The sequence below is a fragment of the Gymnoscopelus microlampas genome (genome assembly GCF_963454915.1).
Source record: "Gymnoscopelus microlampas genome assembly, chromosome: 18".
NCBI lineage: Eukaryota > Metazoa > Chordata > Actinopteri > Myctophiformes > Myctophidae > Gymnoscopelus > Gymnoscopelus microlampas.
In genome coordinates, this window is record NC_139955.1 from 6128957 (window position 1) to 6153025 (window position 24069).

A 24069-nucleotide genomic window follows, 5' to 3' on the forward strand; every position below is an offset into this window, starting at 1 on the left:
AAGGTGACTGCATGACAAACCTGGTGACGGTGTTTCCAAAACAACTTGTAATCAAAGCCGGCGATATCGAGTCTGTTTTCCATAATTGTCGCAATCGGGCAAAAAACTCCATATTTTTTATAAACACCCTACTTCATCATACACACGTCACACAAAAGTAGTGAAAATAGTCAATCTACAAGCTCACAACGCCTCGCGATGCGAGGCGTTGTGAGCTTGTAGATCGGCTATTTTCACTGTTTTTAAAATTATAACGAAAAAGGAACGGTTTTGGACATACAAGGTTTCCACCCGAAAGCAACGATATTCTACTAGAGATCATACTTCCTAACGGCACCACTGTCGCCACTGCAGTCCATCACTTTTTATCTAATGAATACTCTGTACTATCTGGTATTATATACTGGATCTCCAAATTGTCATTAATACCAAAGACATTACTGAAAAGATCTGAGGGTGATTCCATGATTAAAATAAAGTATACTAATTGTTAGTGATATCTTTTGTTAAAAAGTTAAAGCTCTATATTCTGATAGTAATCATTGACTACAGTGTCTGTTCAGTAACAGATGGTATCCTGTCTAACCAGCTCTTTAGTAAACAGAAAATACATTTTCTGGTGGGTTAAAAATATCATCCAGTCAGGATGATATTAATAACTTCCAATTTCACTTGTTTATACTGTATCCTATTTGAGTTCCGTCTCCAGATTGGATAGAATTGGTATCCTGGAGAGTTGGAGAGGAGTGGAGACCCGTGTTATTGAACAAACACTAGTCTATGGCAATGATTACTATGGGAATACAGAGCTATTTAAGACTTATTTCAACAAAAAATATCACTTCCAGTTTAACATAAAGGACTATCTGACAATATTATGTGAAGAGAAAGAGGTATACTGTAGCCCTTTGAAGACATTAAAAACAAAAGTATACATGGTATTACAATGAAAAACATACGCATGGTATTACAATTAAAAACATTGTCTCTGTCGTGTGGAAACGTCCAAAACTGTTACTTTTCTGGATTCAAATTCAAAAATAAGTAGCAGATCTACAAGCTCAAATCTGGATCTGCTACTTTGATATTTGCAGGGGGACCATGTGGTCACGCTGTGCCCACTGTGTTGAGGGCATCCGGTCCGGAGAGGCTGGATGACCCCGTGGATCCACAGGGCCTGATACACACTTTGATGTTAGCAGGTGCTAACAACAGGAGGAACACAGACTGGGGGGGGGGGCACACTAGAGAGCGACTATAGGGCAGTGGTTGCGGACCCATTTTTATGAGTAAATATCCCACTTTTTTTCTTACGTTTCCTACAAAATAGATGATTTTACAGAAATAAAAAAGCTACAACATTTTTCTAAAGAATTTTAGAAACAGAATACAAAACTAGAAAAGTGTTTTTTTTTCGCCACCATTTAAAAAAAAAGGGCTTAAGTACTAATTCATCATGTATTTCTGTAAGTTTGGGTCCCGGGGAGAAACACCAAAATGTACCTTTTGGGTCCCGAGATGAAAGACTTTGGGAAACTCCGGACTAGAGGGGTCTCCACAGGGTTGTGACACTAGTGGACACAGGACTGGTGTGAGTGTTTGAAGCGTGCTGGCTGTCAGGTGTTGAGATAGAAAACACAGTTTTCATAATCACACCCTGGGAATGTTTTTCTTGTGTGTGTCGACTATAACAACACGTCTGTAGGCAATCTAATGTGCATCTGGTGCAAAGCGTGTGTGCGGTGAATCCACTGACATAGTGAAACCTCAATGTTACATGTTTTACATATCGTCGCTGCCAGACGGAAACCTTGTATGTCCAAAATCTTTACTTTCCAAGAAAAAAAGAACCTGTGTTCCAATGGGTCCATTGTAGTTATTTTGTCATAAGTTAAATACGTTTAATTGGTTCAATATCTTTCAAACCCACACACACACTTGCAGATCTACAAGCTCACAATGAGCCACGCCCACGATGCAACAAATTGTGAGCTTGTAGATTGGCTATTTTCGCTACTTTTGTGCGACACTGTCATACGACAAGTAGAAATGTGAATAACACACAATAACCAAGAAGATCTGTCACCAGCTACATCATGACTAAATAATACAATGAAAAGTATTGCTCGTTAGTTTGAATGGAAGCTACTTCAGTGGATACATCAATAATCAATTAAAAAAAAGGTAATTCTGATTATAATTGTTGTGTCATCATATATGTGAGATGAAATTATGCATTTCATGTTATATTCTATTTTCCGTTATTTGTGAAATTATGTGATGTGTTTAACACAGACTATCGCAAGAATAATGTCTATGTTTTCATTGTATAGCATATCGTTGCTGTCTGGAAGAAACCATTTACCTCCCTATTTAATTTAATGTTTTTGTTTTATACATATTTTATACTTCATCGTATGACAGTGTGACGCAAATGTAGAGAAAATAGCCACTCTTACAAGCTCACAACGTGTCACATTGCAACACCTTGTGACCTTGTAGATCGGCTTTTTTTCGCTGCTTTTGAAAGAGAAACTTTTAGAAAATCTTTGCCTATAATGGACATGCCCAAAATAGGCACACCAGGTTTAAAGTGGTTAAGTGTGTTATGAATATTGAACCATTTAAAAGTTCAAAATAATTAACATTGTGTGACCAAATAACAACTACGTTGGAATGCAGGCTCTTTTTTCCCATTTCCTGGAAAGTAAGAGTTTTGGAAGTACAAGGTTTGCCCCTGACAGCGACCTTATGCATTGATGCTTGTAATAATGCATTTTCACAGCCAAATGATGTTGTGTGCTAAACTGTGTATTTTCTCCCCCCTTGCTTACAGCCATTATGGCTTTCCTGTTTGACCTGAAAGCTCTGGTGGACATGATGTCTATTGGAACGCTGCTGGCCTACTCTCTGGTCGCTGTGTGTGTGCTCATTCTCAGGTGCGTCAATGTATAGACTGTGTGTGTGCTCATGCTCAGGTGCGTCTGTGCGTGTGTTCATTCTCAGGTGGGTCAATGTATAGACGTACTGTACCGTGTAGGCCACTGGTTCCCAAACAATGGTCCGGGACCCATTTCTGATTTTTAAAAGATTCACATTTCTTTCTGAAAAAAATTACTAAAACATCAGAGAAAAAAAACTTTTAAGAAATACTGAAAATAGCAGATCTACAAGCTCACAACACCTTGTGATGCGACGTGTTGTGAGCTTGTAGATGGGCTACTTTCACAGTTTTTGAATTAGGGCTTAAGTGATTAACTCATGGTGTAATTTTACGTTTGGGTCCCACGGGGAGACACCAAAATTCTCTTTTGGGTCTTGAGCTAAAGTTTGGGAAACACTGGTACTTAAAAGTGGGGTCCGGGGAGCCCCAGGGGTTCTTCTTGAGAGGGTTCCAGGGGGTCCCCAGCAAAATGAGGAACAGTTTAACCACATAAGCCCTATTGTATACAAAAATAGTGGCCGATCTATTTTGACTATTTTTGAAAACCTTTGAAAAAAAGATTTTCACTTACAGTATAATGACATACCCAAAATAAGCGGTTCCTTTTACTATATTTACATCAGCTAGAAGGTAATCCTTCTAGCTGATGAGAGACTGTATCAGAATGACTTTTCACATCATAGGCTTCTCTCTTCCTACAGTATCGACAGTTGTCAAATTTTGTACTCAATCAAAAAAAAAATCTCCAACAATATATTTATTGAGTTTTTTCCTTTTTTCACAAAATATTACACCATTACATTGCATACATAACAGAAAACAAAATGAACAAGTACATTTAAACAGTACTCAATCAATCTAACTAAGATCTTCTCTTATGTCAATCAGAGACAATCAGCTAAATATGACAAAATACAAATAATATGCAACACAATATTAGAAAATATGTAGTGGGGGTCTCTGCTTTGTCTCTTAGCTAAGGGGTCCTTGGCCTGAAGACACTAGACCGGTCTTTGGATGGCCGCGTCATTTTAAAGAACTCAAATTACACAGGCTACAAAGAAGTGAAAGAGCTTCTGAATTGACACAATGAGTTTATTGCGTTGCTCTATTGCATCATGTTTGTGACGTAACAGTGCTGAATGCTCTCTTTGTACGAGGGCTGAGGTGCTTTCCACAGCGCTAATGCCTGTATTTACTCCACCTCTGGGAGAAATAGACCCACATGTCTGTTCTGACTGCTGACCACAGCCAACTGCACCGCCGCTGAGGTTCCTGTTGACATGTTTATGAGCTGACCCAGTTTAACCTCTGTTCAACAGCACACCTCTCTGTGTGACTGCGTTTACATGGACTTGAATATTCCACTTATAATCAGAATGACAGCTCAATCAGTACAATACAAATACAAAATCTCTCTTTAAATGCAGTCTGATTAGAAGGAAATTTCATTCGTGAGAGGGGTGGTATACGCCTTTTGATAATCAGATCAACAGGAAAATATCAGCATATGAACACTTACTCTGATCGTTGGTCTCTAGTTGGAAAACGCACAGAAAGAAACAGGCTGAACCTCTGTGCAGGTAACAAATAATATTCTGATGAAATGTTTTGAACCATGTAAACGAGGATTACTCTTATTTAGCGTCCAGGTAAACAGTTAAGTTGGAATCTCTGATCGGAATGATTTCATTCTGAACATCAATATGTATATATCAAATTGTAGGCTATAGGATAGAATAGACATGTTCTTTCTATTTCTATTCTTCTTCCCTTTCCTGAAAACTACAATCTGATGGCTTACTTTCAACCACTTCTTTACACCTGTAAACCTGTGATGGGTGTGACAATAAAGTTTACGTTTAAGTTGCGATAGGTAAGGTTAGTTTAAGTTAGGTTGGGTTTGTTTGGCTTTGGCTTAATTAGTTAAATTGTGATGATGATGCATTTTGATGAGCTTTATTGGATGGTGGCGATGTTCTAATGCAAGCTCTCAACAACCTACATGGTGCTTTGTTAGTTACACAACCTAAAGGCTCCATATGGAACCATTGTAGGAACCCTATTGTACAACGTACCATACGGTATAAAGCCCTCTATAGTTCCATAAACATCCTTATATTACATTTATACTGTATGTAGGGGTGCAACACTTTATTGAACTCATTTGAATTCATCGATTATAAAAAGTAATCACAACAATCAATTTGGGGGTAATTAAAACATTTCTATCTTTTTTAAAATAGCCAAAATAGAAGATCCTGAAGACTTGTGCCACATTGTGAACTTGTAGATCTGCTATTTTTTAGGGACACGTTGTTCAACAAATTATTAAATAGGGCTTAAGTGGTTTATCAAAATAACCGATTTAGTGGATTACTTTTTCTTTTTAGATTTTTCTTCACGTTGATTCCTTGATATATCAAAAACAAAACAAAATGGCAAAAAATAAATCTTGATTATTCGATTTAACAAAAAAGTAATGGATAGAATAACCGCTAAGAATATCATTTACATGATGTACTTGATGAACCTCCAGGTATCAGCCAGACGGCCCCCTCATGGAGAAGCGGAGCTGCAACGGAGAGAAAGACTTCCTGGCATCTGGCGTGGGCGAGTCGGACCTGACGGAGTCCGAGTCGCACCTCAACATGATGAAGGACGGAGGCTCCGCCCTACAGTCCATCTTCCACCCGCCCCTCGCGCCGTCAGAACACTCCTCCTCGCTGGTCAACTACTGTGTCTGCGTGCTGGGTACGCAACATCATCCCCTAGCATCCTTAACCCATTTAGACCTGAGGCCTTCTAAATCCTGAATATTTTCCGTGAAAGCTTTCCCCACAATAGGTATGCTGGGGTTTAAGTGGTTAACCGTTAAAACACTAATAATATAGTTGAATGGAGTCCCCCGAGTCTCTATACTAGACCACCCTTCTTTTTCACTCAACACCAGTGGTATGCAACCTGGGGGCCGTGAGGGCATTGCAAATGGACCCTCAAATAATTGATAAAACACAAAGATTTATTGATAATATAACATTAATATAAGAACATTTTAAAATATTTCTTTTTTAAAGGGACTATAATTTCTTTTAAACCTTGACAAAAGGATTTTTTTTGTGATGCTGGATTTGTTCATTTATAGTTAATAAATACGAATTTATACGGAACACAATCGATTGATTGATCATTAAGATAAACATGCTCTGAAAATACACACAGCCCACCCAAGATTTTCAAGTGGGCCCTGCTCCAGAAAAGGTTGAGAACCACTGTTCTACACTAAATATCTTTGGTGAAAATAGCCGATCTACAAACGTACAACGTGTCCCTTGATGAAACGTATGTATTGCAGTGGTTCTCAAAGTGGGGTCCGGGAACTCCCAGGGGTCCTTGGGTGGGGTTCCAGGGGGTCCCCAGCAAAATATGTTAATACAGCATCACAATCATTTTAACCACTTTATCCATTTATAGGTTGGCTATTAAAAAATAGCTGATCTACAAGCTCACAGCGTGTCACTTTGTGCCGTGCTGCGAGCTTGTTTCTAAATGCTTGGAAGATTTAGAATTCTTTAAAAAAGATAATTAAATGGGGGTCCGTCCGTGCAGCAAATAAATATCATTTTGGGGGTCCTTGGCGTGAAAAAGTTTGAGAACCACTAATGTATTGTAACCTTCCACAGTGACGGCGGTGTGTGTGATCAGTTATCTGACCACATATCATGGTTACTCTATCCTGGGTCTGGAGCTGTGGATCCTGGCAGCGTTGGGGGTGTGTATGATGATCTTCAGCGGCTGTGTTGCCCTCATCTGCAGGCAGCCTCAGACCAGCAAGAAGGTCTCCTTCATGGTGCGTACAGGCTTCCTAATGCAACATGTCTCAGTGTGTATTAATACGTATTAATACGTGTATTCATTGTGTTGGATCGAGTTCAGTTTATTCCTCAGTGAGTTATACTCTATCGCAGTGGTTCCTTTCTTTCTCCTGTCTGTCCCAGTAGGCCAAGGAAGAACCTCTTCAAAACACACTTTTTGCTAGTACTCCTATGCAGATTTCGCCCAAACCTTCTGGAATCATGTGATCTAGATGTCAGATATTCCATATTCCATTCCAATTGACCGACTTCCATTGCTTGCGGGCCCTGGGTAGGCCCGCTCCGCTCAGAGGAGCACGCTTTTCTAGTTTGTGAATCAAAGGATATTCTAACCTCATAGGTAGACTATGTTAATGCAATACAAATAACGCAATTGCAGTTGTTGGAGGTGGTCTCCCTACTCTTCTAGTGCTCTTTGCTAGGGCTGGGCCATATGGACAATATCAAAATATTCTTGACCAAATGCCTTGATATTGATATTGTCATATTTTATTGTGATGATTTTCCAAACATCAACCAACAGGTTCCCCTCCTACCGTTCCTGCCCATCCTGAGTGTATTTGTCAACATTTACCTGATGGTGCAGCTCAGTGGAGACACATGGATACGCTTCTCTGTGTGGATGGCAGTGGGTGAGTGGTCTGGAAATGCCATGTGCGTGGGTTCCAATCCCGCTCATCCAATCCCGCCCTATGTAGCATACCGTCACTGTCGGGGGTCCTTGACACGAAAATATTTGGGAACCACTGTGCTAAAAGACCTTGACTGTGACCTTGACCTTGTCATAATCTTCAGGGCAGCCTTGCTAACAGACAGACACACAGAAATTGTCTGTTATGATGGTTAAATATTCAGTTATGTTGGTAATTGTCTTCTATGGATATTGAGGGTAGTAACAGCTCTCTCATCCATCAGGCTTCCTGATCTATTTCGGCTACGGCATGTGGCACAGCGTAGAACGACAGCGCCACCTGCAGAGTGCCGTTAGCAGCAGCAGCAAGAAAAGCACCACCAAGAAAAAGAGCGCCCCCAGCAGGGAGAAGCAGGGCGGTGCAGTCCAAGACAAATCCATCTGCCCAGAAAAGACCAGCCAGTGTTAAAGGAGCCTGGGATTCACCCAGAGACTCTGGGATTCACCCTGAGACTCAAGGCTTTTTTTTTCAACTACAAGAACTAAGTGAACCATGCAGTGCAACTTATTCCACGGATTCAGGATGTGTTTCCCTGGCGCTACAGCTCGGTTTCAGATAAGGTTCTCAGAACCTAATTTGGGCCCTGCTCAGGAGGTGGTACTAACCCTTAGTTCTGGGAACCCAGAACTTATACTTACACCAGTGATCTACAAGCTGAAAACGTGTCAAGAGGCGATGTGTAGTGAGCTTGTAGATCGGCTATTTCCGCTTCTTTTTATGACTTTTTTTTATGACTTTTTATTTTCTGGCGTACCTCCCCCTTCAGGAATGGATCTGGTTTTAATGGAAACGTAAACAAAACGACCATCACAGAACGTCACAGGTTCTGGAAGGTTCTGGGTTTACCCTTCGTAGTGGAAAAGAGCCATCAGAGGCCACCTAGTGGACACACAGTATGACCGTTTACTAACCCCCTCACATACAGTACTATAGACACAGTTCGCCATTCACCAGCCAAATGGGAGCGTCGGTATTCTGGACCCGGTGGTCATCTTGTGACAGGAAGTAGCTGTCTGGGACATGTGATGAGGTGGTCGGGTGCGTGGACACGTGGATGGTGATGACATCATACTGGATGGTGATGACATCATACTGGACAGTAATGACATCACACCAGATATAGTGATGTTACAAACACAAGTCTGGGATCAACTCCCCTCTGCACGACTGGCGAGACTAGACTAATCCATTTGGCATTCAGGTGGGGAAAAAAACACAACGTGGCAGCAACCAGAAACCACTTTCTAGAACACACACACACACACACACACACACACACACACACACACACACACACACACACACACACACACACACACACACACACACACACACACACACACACACACACACACACACACACACACACACACACACACACACACACACACACACACACACACGTCAGTTCTGAATGAAAACCAGGCTTCCCCCGTGTGGAAAGCCTGCTGACGCCAGGTTACACAAACACAGGTAACACACTGGACAATGATGACATCACACTGGACAGTGATGTAATCAAACAGGTAACACACTGGACAATGGCTGTGGAAAAGCTTTCCATTTGATCCAAACTTCTAAGGTAGTTTGTTGTGATTGTATTTGTCTTTTCCGGTGCATTTTTTGTCCTATAAGCCTGTTTGTTTTTTCGTTTGTTTTCCTTTCCTTTTAGGTGGGTTAATAAGTAGCATACCACGTTTAAAATCTGCGTTATCCTTTCAAAGGTTCAGCATTTTACTGAATGGAGATATTTTCTTTTTATATAATTGTGCTTGTATTATAATGTTATTTGCTGGGAAAGCACTTATTGGTAACATTCTCTGACATACAGTAATAAGCACACTTACGTGAAAACAGGTAATTAACTAACAGGCCTGTGTTGGGGGGGGGGGGGTTGCTTACTATGTCAAGGTAGATGCATCCGTTTTTTCTAAGGAATTTGTTTTTTATCAAAGCTGATACCTCCCAGTCCATTCATACAAGATCACGATGCGCCGTGAGCTTGTAGATCGTCTATTTTAACTATTTTTGAAATAGTGCTTATAAGTGGTTAATTCATAATGTATTTTTGTAGGTTTGGGTCTCGGGGTCCCTTCCTAGACATGTAGTGGAGTCAAAAGTACAATATTTGTCTTTGAAATGTAGTTGCCATAGGTATATGCCTATAAGTATAATCATAACATAAGTTTCCAAAAATAAAATATTCAAATAAAGTGCATTTACGTACAGTACTCAAGTAAATGTACTTAGTTACTGTCCACCACTGCTGTAAGTTGTCTGCACATAAAAGACTGCACAATGTATTCAGATACAGATGTATTCAATGTGTGCAGATGAAATGTGCCATCAACCGGCTTGTACATTATATTAATATTTACGATATTCAGTGTTTTCTTCACAGGTCCGTATCATTACTGTTCCCTCAGCATACATGTGCTTTGATGTATTTTATCGACATAAGCTGTTACAATCAGTATTTGTGTATTGTTTGATACTTAACATTCCATACCAAGAGTATTTTTCTCTTTCTCTATTTTCTACTTGAGTATAACAAACAGACTGTACGTTTAGCTTCGTCTGACATATTTTTTTATGCGCTCTTCTGCAATTACAGACAGAACATTACCTTAACTGTCTCTACACCTAATGTGTTTATTAACTGTACAGCGTTTTAATTGCAAGTGAAATGACATTTGTGGAGTAATAGTAGTGTTACTGTATAAGTATTAAATGTTCTCTCCAGGTTTGTGTACCTTCCTGGTCCACTTAACAGCAGCGGTTCCCAACCTGTGGGCCGGGGCCCAAGGGTGGCCTGTGAGGATATTGCAAGAGCGTCCCCAAATACTTGGCAAAACAAAAAGATTGTTATGATATTTAAAATCTTGATCACATAATTTGGTTCTGTTGAGCGCTCGTGGGGAGGAGCAGCTAGGTCATGGTCATGTCTTGCTCATGGACACCACGACACATAGCCGGGGCCGAGAATCGAACCTGGGACCTTCTGTTTCCTACTCATTCAGCTATGGCCGCCACATAAAGTTATTTAATTAGTTAGTTCGACTGATCCAAGCTGGAAAACAATCGATTGATTGATCATTAAACATGCTCTGAAAATGCACGCGGCCCACCCATCTGACCACTTAAAGGGCAAGAACCAGAGTGAACCAGGCATGTCAAACCAGACATAGGATCTGAATTTTATAGGGGTCCCTGGCACCAAATCTTTTCAAATGGCGGTCCGTGGCCAAATATGTATCAATTTGGGATTGCTTGACATGGAAGTTTTTCACTGTCTTAAAACTTCAGACATCATAAACCCTTTAGAAGTTTAGATGACTGTAATCCTCTTCACCACTTAACCCCTCTAGAACTGGACTTGAGTTACAACTGTAGGCTACTTTGACCGCTTTCTTCCTCACCAAATCTCTTCCACAAAAATAGCCGATCTACATCAAATAGCCGGCCTGCTATTTTTGGCGAATGTTCTCCTCAGAATAGGCATGCTGGGGTTCAAGTGGTTCAAAAGATACAATGAGACTGCGGGATATTGATAGCCGATCGATGAGGCTGATCGATTCAAATCTTGATAGGATTTGGGTGGACTAAAACAGTAACTGTGGAACACAATGTGGAGAGTGGAAAATGTGGGAACAAAATCAACACAAACTTTCTCTTATGGGGGTCCCTGGCTCAAAATAGTTTTAGATGGGGGTCCGTGGCCAAATACATATTAATTTGGGGGTCCTTGACATGAAAATGTTTGAGAACCACTGGTTTTATTAAAGAACCTTCACACTAGCGTGCATAGAGCATTTATCTGTGTCTACAGAACTATATTATGGGATGTAAGCTGTAGTTTTATAGCGCACATATGTAGCTGTAATGAAATAGCATAGTATTACTACTAGAAATACTAGCACTGTATTAACATTGTAACTACACTGATAAAAATAATAAATGTATTTTGCAGTAACTGTCTGGCTTACTTCTTTCTTTTTGTGGGCTGGGCAGTGGGATGGTTATAATTTAAGTTATTAAATTAAAATTATTAGGCCTTGTGCAAGAGAAATCTGGATGGGGCACTCTAACACAATAATGAGACAGACAAGATTTCAGATTTCACACACCTCTAGGTACAATGGCTCTGTATAATGAAATCGTAGGCGTATGCAAACTAGTAGTCATGAGAACCTGGTCGACTGGGATCTCTACTATGACAGAAATTATAATAAAAATGACTATACATATATATTTTAGAGTTCTCTTAAATGGATAATATTACACATTTTCATTATTATTATTATTATTATTATTGTGTTAGATGTAATTATCCACAATAACTTGGCCCATGTCATTACTGCCACTACCTCCCTCTCCTCTGACTCCTACATCATGCCACAAACAGCCTAACATGATAACTTTAAGATGAGGGCAAAGCAACTACTTTCATTTGACAGCTTCAGTCCGTGATGTGGGACTAAAAATAATGTCATCATTTCTCTATGTGTAGCCTATTGGCCATCATTCCCACTTTCATTCCACCAAACACACCTGATTAGGTAGCTGGATGGTGCATTAGGCTACTTGTTTTAAACTTAATCAGTACTAGTAGGCCAGTGGTTCTCAACCTTTTCAGCATAACCCCACCCCCCCCCCCCCCCCCCCACCCACAAAAAAAATCATGTGGGGACCCCTCTGCAGGGATCCCGAACCCCAGGTTGAGAACCACTGCAGTAGGCTACACTAAAATATGTACCTGAAAACATTTGAGGAGAGAAACAGCTTGAGACAAGTGAGAAATGATTCCGCAGCTTCAGCCAGGAGCCAGTTTACTTAATTATCACATTGGAAATAGCAGGTGGAAACAATAGGGTATATGCACAGCAGCCATATTGGAAAGAAATTGGGCCTCTTCTTACTTCCTTCACAGGTGTTACCAATGATACTAATGAAGGCTGTTCCATTCTGGTCAGGGTGCTGATATTGTGCATGTTGGCTCACTAGAAACACTCCATTTTGGTTCCCAAATGGCCCCTTAAGTGGGTGTGTAACTCTGAGAGTTTACACATGGAATCAAATGGACCCGTAAGACCCGAAATTTTGCGGTTAAAATGCGGTTATTAAGGGAAATTAATAGGTTTTTCTTCGGTTAAAAACGTCTCTGCACGGCGGCAGATAGGCTAATATAATGCATGTTTTACCTATAACTTAAATATTAAAAAAAATCGGTTATATTGCAGTTATTAAGGGAAATTATTAGGGTTTTTTTCGGTTAAAAACGTCTCTGCACGGTGACAGATAGGCTAATATAATGCATGTTTTAACTATAACTCAAACAACAATAAAACCAGCAATCTGGGGACAACAGTATCAACGGTCACCAGACCTGTCGACCCAAGACAGGTCGACCCGGACCGGTCGACCCGCTGTCGACCCGCTTGGACCCGACAACTCGACCCAAATTCGACCCGGACCGAGAGAGAGAGAGAGAGAGAGAGAGAGAGAGAGAGAGAGAGAGAGAGAGAGAGAGAGAGAGAGAGAGAGAGAGACAGAGACAGACAGAGACAGACACAGACAGACACAGACAGACACAGACAGACACAGACAGACAGACACAGACAGACACAGACAGACAGACAGACAGAGAGAGAGAGAGAGAGAGAGAGGGAAAGAGACATAATAATAATAATAATAATTATGTACATTGATTTACCAAAGAATTATTATTTGTCTGTCAAGGCTTTCAAGCAAGCACAGCCATTGAGATAGACACCTCCTTACCTCAAGCCCTATTGTCTTCTTGATGTGATAAGGCTTTCAAGCACAGCCATTAGACACCTCCTTACCTCAGCTCTAAATCCTTACAGTGTGATATTATCAATTGGTTCAGCCTGGCGATCCTCAATCTGTGTTGTCTGACAATTATTCTTGCACTCACTTTATTCTCCCCTTTTCAGGTAAAGTGCAAAGTTGCCATGTTATAATACGTTTCTATGAATGCTTTAGCTTCAAGACTGTATTGGTGTGGGACTGTTGGTGTTTTTGTTGCACTCGTTACAAAGCTAATGGAGGCTAATGGTAGCTAAAGGGAGCCACCCAGAGGCCGTTTACAGAACATCATAAAGTGACGTTCAGTCTACACATTAGCAGCAGCTCAGTCAGTGTTGTCGTATATGAGATGCAAATATTATAATTGGGATTTCATTTATATTGCATATTTCATCTTACTTACATTTTGTTTACAAGGTGAATATGTATGCTACACAGCATATGACCGTGTCCTTGTTTAAGGAAGGATAGGCTATCATAAATGTTTAGCTTCAGCCTATTTCCTTTTGATCACCTCAAACACTGATGGATGTAAGACTTGTATACATGTATGCTTGTACTGTCACAGCATAGCAGAGTAAGACCTGTCCTAGGGGTTTTGTGAATAATCACATGAAGTATAAAAGTCTGATATATAAGAAGTTATAGTTATATCACATGGGTGTGACAATAAAGTTTACGTTTAAGTTGCGATAGGTAAGGTTAGTTTAAGTTAGGTTGGGTTTGTTTGGCTTTGGCTTAATTAGTTAAATTGTGATGATGATGCATTTTGATGAGCTTTATTGGATGGTGGCGATGTTCTAATGCAAGCTCTCAACAACCTACATGGTGCTTTGTTAGTTACACAACCTAAAGGCTCCATATGGAACCATTGTAGGAACCCTATTGTACGACGTACCATACGGTATAAAGCCCTCTATAGTTCCATAAACATCCTTATATTACATTTATACTGTATGTAGGGGTGCAACACTTTATTGAACTCATTTGATTTCATCGACTATAAAAAGTAATCACAACAATCAATTTGGGGGTAATTAAAACATTTCTATCTTTTTTTAAATAGCCAAAATAGAAGATCCTGAAGACTTGTGCCACATTGTGAACTTGTAGATCTGCTATTTTTTAGGGACACATGTTGTTCAACAAATTATTAAATAGGGCTTAAGTGGTTTATCAAAATAACCGATTTAGTGCATTACTTTTTCTTTTTAGATTTTTCTTCACGTTCATTCCTTGATATATCAAAAACAAAACAAATGGCAAAAAAAAAAAATCTTGATTATTCGATTTAACAAAAAAGTAATGGATAGAATAACCGCTAAGAATATCATTTACATGATGTACTTGATGAACCTCCAGGTATCAGCCAGACGGCCCCCTCATGGAGAAGCGGAGCTGCAACGGAGAGAAAGACTTCCTGGCATCTGGCGTGGGCGAGTCGGACCTGACGGAGTCCGAGTCGCACCTCAACATGATGAAGGACGGAGGCTCCGCCCTACAGTCCATCTTCCACCCGCCCCTCGCGCCGTCAGAACACTCCTCCTCGCTGGTCAACTACTGTGTCTGCGTGCTGGGTACGCAACATCATCCCCTAGCATCCTTAACCCATTTAGACCTGAGGCCTTCTAAATCCTGAATATTTTCCGTGAAAGCTTTCCCCACAATAAGTATGCTGGGGTTTAAGTGGTTAACCGTTAAAACACTAATATACTTAGTTGAATGGAGTCCCCCGAGTCTCTATACTAGACCACCCTTCTTTTTCACTCAACACCAGTGGTATGCAACCTGGGGGCCGTGAGGGCATTGCAAATGGACCCTCAAATAATTGATAAAACACAAAGATTTATTGATAATATAACATTAATATAAGAACATTTTAAAATATTTCTTTTTTAAAGGGACTATAATTTCTTTTAAACCTTGACAAAAGGATTTTTTTTGTGATGCTGGATTTGTTCATTTATAGTTAATAAATACGAATTTATACGGAACACAATCGATTGATTGATCATTAAGATAAACATGCTCTGAAAATACACACAGCCCACCCAAGATTTTCAAGTGGGCCCTGCTCCAGAAAAGGTTGAGAACCACTGTTCTACACTAAATATCTTTGGTGAAAATAGCCGATCTACAAACGTACAACGTGTCCCTTGATGAAACGTATGTATTGCAGTGGTTCTCAAAGTGGGGTCCGGGAACTCCCAGGGGTCCTTGGGTGGGGTTCCAGGGGGTCCCCAGCAAAATATGTTAATACAGCATCACAATCATTTTAACCACTTTATCCATTTATAGGTTGGCTATTAAAAAATAGCTGATCTACAAGCTCACAGCGTGTCACTTTGTGCCGTGCTGCGAGCTTGTTTCTAAATGCTTGGAAGATTTAGAATTCTTTAAAAAAGATAATTAGATGGGGGTCCGTCCGTGCAGCAAATAAATATCAATTTGGGGGTCCTTGGCGTGAAAAAGTTTGAGAACCACTAATGTATTGTAACCTTCCACAGTGACGGCGGTGTGTGTGATCAGTTATCTGACCACATATCATGGTTACTCTATCCTGGGTCTGGAGCTGTGGATCCTGGCAGCGTTGGGGGTGTGTATGATGATCTTCAGCGGCTGTGTTGCCCTCATCTGCAGGCAGCCTCAGACCAGCAAGAAGGTCTCCTTCATGGTGCGTACAGGCTTCCTAATGCAACATGTCTCAGTGTGTATTAATACGTATTAATACGTGTATTCATTGTGTTGGATCGAGTTCAGTTTATTCCTCAGTGAGTTATACTCTATCGCAGTGGTTCCTTTCTTGCTCCTGTCTGTCCCAGTAGGCCAAGGAAGAACCTCTTCAAAACACACTTTTTGCTAGTACTCCTATGCAGATTTCGCCCAAACCTTCTGGAATCATGTGATCTAGATGTCAGATATTCCATATTCCATTCCAATTGACCGACTTCCATTGCTTGCGGGCCCTGGGTAGGCCCGCTCCGCTCAGAGGAGCACGCTTTTCTAGTTTGTGAATCAAAGGATATTCTAACCTCATAGGTAGACTATGTTAATGCAATACACAGGGTCCCCACACATTTTTAGCAATGAATTTCCAAAACTTTTCCAAAACTTTTCCAGAATATTTAGCCCAATTTCCAGGCCTATATAACAATCATTCGGCGCAATAATGTGTCTCTTACTCCTATGTAGAATGCCCAAAGATAGGCAGTGTAGCAAAAATAAAGTTTGAGACATACATTAGGCTGCCGTCACACAGCCCGTTCGGCGAAAAACTACTTATGTTACATATTTCGTGTAATATTATTCATGTTTATGAAAATGTTTTGTTTTAACAAAATCAATAGCCAAAAACAATGCATAGCCAAATATTTTTCCAGGACCCTTGATAAATTCCAGGACCTTTGATGATGTTTGATCAATTTCAAACCTTTTCCAGTACTGGATTTTTTTTTTTTTAATTTCAAAATATTTCCAGGAATTTCATGACCGTGGGGACCCTGAATACAAATAACGCAATTGCAGTTGTTGGAGGTGGTCTCCCTACTCTTCTAGTGCTCTTTGCTAGGGCTGGGCCATATGGACAATATCAAAATATTCTTGACCAAATGCCTTGATATTGATATTGTCATATTTTATTGTGATGATTTTCCAAACATCAACCAACAGGTTCCCCTCCTACCGTTCCTGCCCATCCTGAGTGTATTTGTCAACATTTACCTGATGGTGCAGCTCAGTGGAGACACATGGATACGCTTCTCTGTGTGGATGGCAGTGGGTGAGTGGTCTGGAAATGCCATGTGCGTGGGTTCCAATCCCGCTCATCCAATCCCGCCCTATGTAGCATACCGTCACTGTCGGGGGTCCTTGACACGAAAATATTTGGGAACCACTGTGCTAAAAGACCTTGACTGTGACCTTGACCTTGTCATAATCTTCAGGGCAGCCTTGCTAACAGACAGACACACAGAAATTGTCTGTTATGATGGTTAAATATTCAGTTATGTTGGTAATTGTCTTCTATGGATATTGAGGGTAGTAACAGCTCTCTCATCCATCAGGCTTCCTGATCTATTTCGGCTACGGCATGTGGCACAGCGTAGAACGACAGCGCCACCTGCAGAGTGCCGTTAGCAGCAGCAGCAAGAAAAGCACCACCAAGAAAAAGAGCGCCCCCAGCAGGGAGAAGCAGGGCGGTGCAGTCCAAGACAAATCCATCTGCCCAGAAAAGACCAGCCAGTGTTAAAGGAGCCTGGGATTCACCCAGAGACTCTGGGATTCACCCTGAGACTCAAGGCTTTTTTTTTCAACTACAAGAACTAAGTGAACCATGCAGTGCAACTTATTCCACGGATTCAGGATGTGTTTCCCTGGCGCTACAGCTCGGTTTCAGATAAGGTTCTCAGAACCTAATTTGGGCCCTGCTCAGGAGGTGGTACTAACCCTTAGTTCTGGGAACCCAGAACTTATACTTACACCAGTGATCTACAAGCTGAAAACGTGTCAAGAGGCGATGTGTAGTGAGCTTGTAGATCGGCTATTTCCGCTTCTTTTTATGACTTTTTTTTATGACTTTTTATTTTCTGGCGTACCTCCCCCTTCAGGAATGGATCTGGTTTTAATGGAAACGTAAACAAAACGACCATCACAGAACGTCACAGGTTCTGGAAGGTTCTGGGTTTACCCTTCGTAGTGGAAAAGAGCCATCAGAGGCCACCTAGTGGACACACAGTATGACCGTTTACTAACCCCCTCACATACAGTACTATAGACACAGTTCGCCATTCACCAGCCAAATGGGAGCGTCGGTATTCTGGACCCGGTGGTCATCTTGTGACAGGAAGTAGCTGTCTGGGACATGTGATGAGGTGGTCGGGTGCGTGGACACGTGGATGGTGATGACATCATACTGGATGGTGATGACATCATACTGGACAGTAATGACATCACACCGGATATAGTGATGTTACAAACACAAGTCTGGGATCAACTCCCCTCTGCACGACTGGCGAGACTAGACTAATCCATTTGGCATTCAGGTGGGGAAAAAAACACAACGTGGCAGCAACCAGAAACCACTTTCTAGAACACACACACACACACACACACACACACACACACACACACACACACACACACACACACACACACACACACACACACACACACACACACACACACACACACACACACACACACACACACACACACACACACACACACACACACACACACGTCAGTTCTGAATGAAAACCAGGCTTCCCCCGTGTGGAAAGCCTGCTGACGCCAGGTTACACAAACACAGGTAACACACTGGACAATGATGACATCACACTGGACAGTGATGTAATCAAACAGGTAACACACTGGACAATGGCTGTGGAAAAGCTTTCCATTTGATCCAAACTTCTAAGGTAGTTTGTTGTGATTGTATTTGTCTTTTCCGGTGCATTTTTTGTCCTATAAGCCTGCTTGTTTTTTCGTTTGTTTTCCTTTCCTTTTAGGTGGGTTAATAAGTAGCATACCACGTTTAAAATCTGTATTATCCTTTCAAAGGTTCAGCATTTTACTGAATGGAGATATTTTCTTTTTATATAATTGTGCTTGTATTATAATGTTATTTGCTGGGAAAGCACTTATTGGTAACATTCTCTGACATACAGTAATAAGCACACTTACGTGAAAACAGGTAATTAACTAATTAACAGGCCTGTGTTGGGGGGGGTTGCTTACTATGTCAAGGTAGATGCATCCGTTTTTTCAAAGGAATTTGTTTTTTATCAAAGCTGATACCTCCCAGTCCATTCATACAAGATCACGATGCGCCGTGAGCTTGTATATCGTCTATTTTAACTATTTTTGAAATAGTGCTTATAAGTGGTTAATTCATAATGTATTTTTGTAGGTTTGGGTCTCGGGGTCCCTTCCTAGACATGTAGTGGAGTCAAAAGTACAATATTTGTCTTTGAAATGTAGTTGCCATAAGTATATGCCTATAAGTATAATCATAACATAAGTTTCCAAAAATAAAATATTCAAATAAAGTGCATTTACGTACAGTACTCAAGTAAATGTACTTAGTTACTGTCCACCACTGCTGTAAGTTGTCTGCACATAAAAGACTGCACAGTGTATTCAGATACAGATGTATTCAATGTGTGCAGATGAAATGTGCCATCAACCAGCTTGTGTACATTATATTAATATTTACGATATTCAGTGTTTTCTTCACAGGTCCGTATCATTACTGTTCCCTCAGCATACATGTGCTTTGATGTATTTTATCCACATAAGCTGTTACAATCAGTATTTGTGTATTGTTTGATACTTAACATTCCATACCAAGAGTATTTTTCTCTTTCTCTATTTTCTACTTGAGTATAACAAACAGACTGTACGTTTAGCTTCGTCTGACATATTTTTTTATGCGCTCTTCTGCAATTACAGACAGAACATTACATTAACTGTCTCTACACCTAATGTGTTTATTAACTGTACAGCGTTTTAATTGCAAGTGAAATGACATTTGTGGAGTAATAGTAGTGTATAAGTATTAAATGTTCTCTCCAGGTTTGTAAGAGCGTCCCCAAATACTTGGCAAAACAAAAAGATTGTTATGATATTTAAAATCTTGACCACATCATTTGGTTCTGTTGAGCGCTCGTGGGGAGGAGCAGCTAGGTCATGGTCATGTCTTGCTCATGGACACCACGACACATAGCCGGGACCTGGGACCTTCTGTTTCCTACTCATTCAGCTATGGCCGCCACATAAAGTTATTTAATTAGTTAGTTTGACTGATCCAAGCTGGAAAACAATCGATTGATTGATCATTAAACATGCTCTGAAAATGCACGCGGCCCACCCATCTGACCACTTAAAGGGCAAGAACCAGAGTGAACCAGGCATGTCAAACCAGACATAGGATCTGAATTTTATAGGGGTCCCTGGCACCAAATCTTTTCAAATGGCGGTCCGTGGCCAAATATGTATCAATTTGGGATTGCTTGACATGGAAGTTTTTCACTGTCTTAAAACTTCAGACATCATAAACCCTTTAGAAGTTTAGATGACTGTAATCCTCTTCACCACTTAACCCCTCTAGAACTGGACTTGAGTTACAACTGTAGGCTACTTTGACCACTTTCTTCCTCACCAAATCTCTTCCACAAAAATAGCCGATCTACATCAAATAGCCGGTCTGCTATTTTTGGCGAATGTTCACCTCAGAATAGGCATGCTGGGGTTCAAGTGGTTCAAAAGATACAATGAGACTGCGGGATATTGATAGACGATCGATGAGGCTGATCGATTCAAATCTTGATACGATTTGGGTGGACTAGAACAGTAACTGTGGAACACAATGTGGAGAGTGGAAAATGTGGGAACAAAATCAACAAACTTTCTCTTATGGGGGTCCCTGGCTCAAAATAGTTTCAGATGGGGGTCCGTGGCCAAATACATATTAATTTGGGGGTCCTTGACATGAAAATGTTTGAGAACCACTGGTTTTATTAAAGAACCTTCACACTAGCGTGCATAGAGCATTTATCTGTGTCTACAGAACTATATTATGGGATGTAAGCTGTAGTTTTATAGCGCACATATGTAGCTGTAATGAAATAGCATAGTATTACTACTAGAAATACTAGCACTGTATTAACATTGTAACTACACTGATAAAAATAATAAATGTATTTTGCAGTAACTGTCTGGCTTACTTCTTTCTTTTTGTGGGCTGGGCAGTGGGATGGTTATAATTTAAGTTATTAAATTAAAATTATTAGGCCTTGTGCAAGAGAAATCTGGATGGGGCACTCTAACACAATAATGAGACAGACAAGATTTCAGATTTCACACACCTCTAGGTACAATGGCTCTGTATAATGAAATCGTAGGCGTATGCAAACTAGTAGTCATGAGAACCTGGTCGACTGGGATCTCTACTATGACAGAAATTATAATAAAAATGACTATACATATATATTTTAGAGTTCTCTTAAATGGATAATATTACACATTTTCATTATTATTATTATTATTATTGTGTTAGATGTAATTATCCACAATAACTTGGCCCATGTCATTACTGCCACTACCTCCCTCTCCTCTGACTCCTACATCATGCCACAAACAGCCTAACATGATAACTTTAAGATGAGGGCAAAGCAACTACTTTCATTTGACAGCTTCAGTCCGTGATGTGGGACTAAAAATAATGTCATCATTTCTCTATGTGTAGCCTATTGGCCATCATTCCCACTTTCATTCCACCAAACACACCTGATTAGGTAGCTGGATGGTGCATTAGGCTACTTGTTTTAAACTTAATCAGTACTAGTAGGCCAGTGGTTCTCAACCTTTTCAGCATAACCCCACCCCCCCCCCCCCCCCCCCCACAAAAAAAATCATGTGGGGACCCCTCTGCAGGGATCCCGAACCCCAGGTTGAGAACCACTGCAGTAGGCTACACTAAAATATGTACCTGAAAACATTTGAGGAGAGAAACAGCTTGAGACAAGTGAGAAATGATTCCGCAGCTTCAGCCAGGAGCCAGTTTACTTAATTATCACATTGGAAATAGCAGGTGGAAACAATAGGGTATATGCACAGCAGCCATATTGGAAAGAAATTGGGCCTCTTCTTACTTCCTTCACAGGTGTTACCAACAGTGATGCTATGCTCATTTGAGAAGTGGTTGCACTCTCTATTTTAATGACGTGGCGCGCACGTCGCTTAACACCTACAGTACAGGTCACACAATGGACAATTGATATGCATATAGGCTAATTCCTATGTTAATGTACCGCGTGAGTCGGGAGCCTTTGTAAACTTTGATGAAGTGTGAATTTAAAGTAGTTTTAAATCTATGCGTGTGCCTGCACGTCCCCCTGGCCAAATAAGTGGTTGCACGGCGTGCAACCGCGTCCACTGAGCATTGCACCCCTGGTTACCAATGATACTAATGAAGGCTGTTCCATTCTGGTCAGGGTGCTGATATTGTGCATGTTGGCTCACTAGAAACACTCCATTTTGGTTCCCAAATGGCCCCTTACGGTGGGTGTGTAACTCTGAGAGTTTACACATGGAATCAAATGGACCCGTAAGACCCGAAATTTTGCGGTTAAAATGCGGTTATTAAGGGAAATTAATAGGTTTTTCTTCGGTTAAAAACGTCTCTGCACGGCGGCAGATAGGCTAATATAATGCATGTTTTACCTATAACTTAAATATAAAAAAGAAATCGGTTATATTGCAGTTATTAAGGGAAATTATTAGGGTTTTTTTCGGTTAAAAACGTCTCTGCACGGTGACAGATAGGCTAATATAATGCATGTTTTAACTATAACTCAAACAACAATAAAACCAGCAATCTGGGGACAACAGTATCAACACACTCTTCCAGCCTGTCAACTGACTGTCACAGTATTTCCACTACACAGGATCTACAGGCTATTAAAGCCAACAGCACACATTTAACCAAATTCACCCACAAATACGTTTAAGCCACTTATATTAACAACATAATAAAAGGCAGTGCACAGTTAAAAAAAAAAGCCATGTCTTACCTTGTGCCAAGCAAGCGTTGCCTTATATTCCTTTGTGTTGCTAATGACACTAGATGTACTCTAATCTAGCCGTTTTTAATTAACGGTTTAATTTGGTTATTTAGAAGCCTGTATCAGTTATCCTGTTTTTCAAGCCACCGCGGTGTTTTCAATAGCTTCCTTGGTTTACGCGTCACAAAGTCGCTTTGATTGGTTGAGATGCGCAGAGAAGGTTTCAGAGCAGGAACCATGCCCATATATGTCATGGCCATTGTGGTTCTCAACCTGTGGGTCGGGACCCGGACCCGACATGATTTTGGGGAGTTCCCCAGATCACAGTGAAGTGACAATTTAAGGACTTTTAAGACCTTATTAATACCTAAATAAAAGGGGGAAAAGACCATTACTGAATCACAAGTATCTAACCAACTATACTATAAAAAACGATCAAACATTGGCCAAATCATCAAATACCATAAGAAGCAAAAATTGTGAACTTAGCAGATCTACAAGCTTACAATGCCTTGCAACGTGAGGCGTGGTGAGCTTGTAGATCTGCTATTTTCACAACATTTATGTGTGGAACCGAGTCAAACAAAATGTAATGCCTCAACTCCTACATTCCAAGTGCTTGTCAGGTGGGTGGGGGGTCCCCAGTTCAAAATTATGATTATTTTGGGGGGTCAAAAGGTTGAAAACCACTGCTTCAAAGCGTCAACTATATATATATATATATATATATATATATATATATATATATATATATATATATATATGTGTGTGTGTGTGTACATAAGGGCTTTGCAGGGGCCCCTGCAAAGTTAATAACAGTGATGGTCATGCGGATTGATTGATTGAATATTTTATTTGGCAGAAATGTAAAACACAGCACAAGTACAGTTGTTTCCATTGAGGTCCTTGGTATTCAATTCATAAACATTTAGTAGCACCAAACAGTTCGATATTATTATTTTTTTTTTTTTAACATTAAAAAAAAAAAAAAAAAAGCTCAAGCTCAGGCCCCCCCCCCCCCTAGCTCAGGGGCCCGTTGGGTAATCCTCCCCTGGGTGGGAGGGCACTTGACAAACTGACTGATGGCAGCCAGCTCATTTAAATTACGATTATAAATAATATTACTGTGAAATTATAATTATTTGTCAAATGTTCGTCTTGATAAGGGC

General features: G+C 40.5%; 3 protein-coding genes across 4 annotated transcripts in view; all 3 read left to right on the forward strand.

The window, feature by feature from the left end:
- slc7a2 (solute carrier family 7 member 2) overlaps positions 1-11485 on the forward strand; it is a 27045-nt gene extending 15560 nt beyond the window's left edge. For both annotated transcript variants that reach the window (XM_084041489.1, XM_084041490.1), the window contains exons 9-13: positions 2837-2939; positions 5484-5698; positions 6628-6794; positions 7343-7451; positions 7735-11485. In XM_084041489.1, coding sequence (XP_083897615.1) covers positions 2837-2939; positions 5484-5698; positions 6628-6794; positions 7343-7451; positions 7735-7919 — 779 coding nt within the window. In that variant the 3' untranslated portion in view covers positions 7920-11485. The remainder of the gene's footprint in view (positions 1-2836; positions 2940-5483; positions 5699-6627; positions 6795-7342; positions 7452-7734) is intronic.
- Positions 8926-16068, forward strand: LOC311033473 (cationic amino acid transporter 2-like; the record flags this gene model as incomplete). The annotated part of the gene is made up of 3 exons (XM_084040984.1): positions 8926-8984; positions 14703-14917; positions 15848-16068. The coding sequence occupies 3 exons, from the start codon at positions 8926-8928 to the stop codon at positions 16066-16068; spliced, it is 495 nt and encodes a 164-aa protein (XP_083897110.1).
- Positions 16069-17014: 946 nt separating this feature from the next.
- LOC311033823 (cationic amino acid transporter 2-like) lies at positions 17015-21049 on the forward strand. The gene is made up of 2 exons (XM_084041494.1): positions 17015-17118; positions 17402-21049. The coding sequence occupies exons 1-2, from the start codon at positions 17064-17066 to the stop codon at positions 17584-17586; spliced, it is 240 nt and encodes a 79-aa protein (XP_083897620.1). The 5' UTR covers positions 17015-17063; the 3' UTR covers positions 17587-21049.
- Positions 21050-24069: the final 3020 nt, after the last annotated feature.

What these genes read in the sequence shown, in the direction of transcription:
- LOC311033823 (XM_084041494.1), top strand. Translation starts at nt 17,064, where the DNA reads ATGGTGCAGCTCAGTGGAGACACATGGATACGCTTCTCTGTGTGGATG. An exon ending in CTCTGTGTGGATGGCAGTGG is followed by an intron (nt 17,119 to 17,401) that starts GTGAGTGGTCTG and finishes CTCATCCATCAG; the next exon opens with GCTTCCTGATCTATTTCGGC.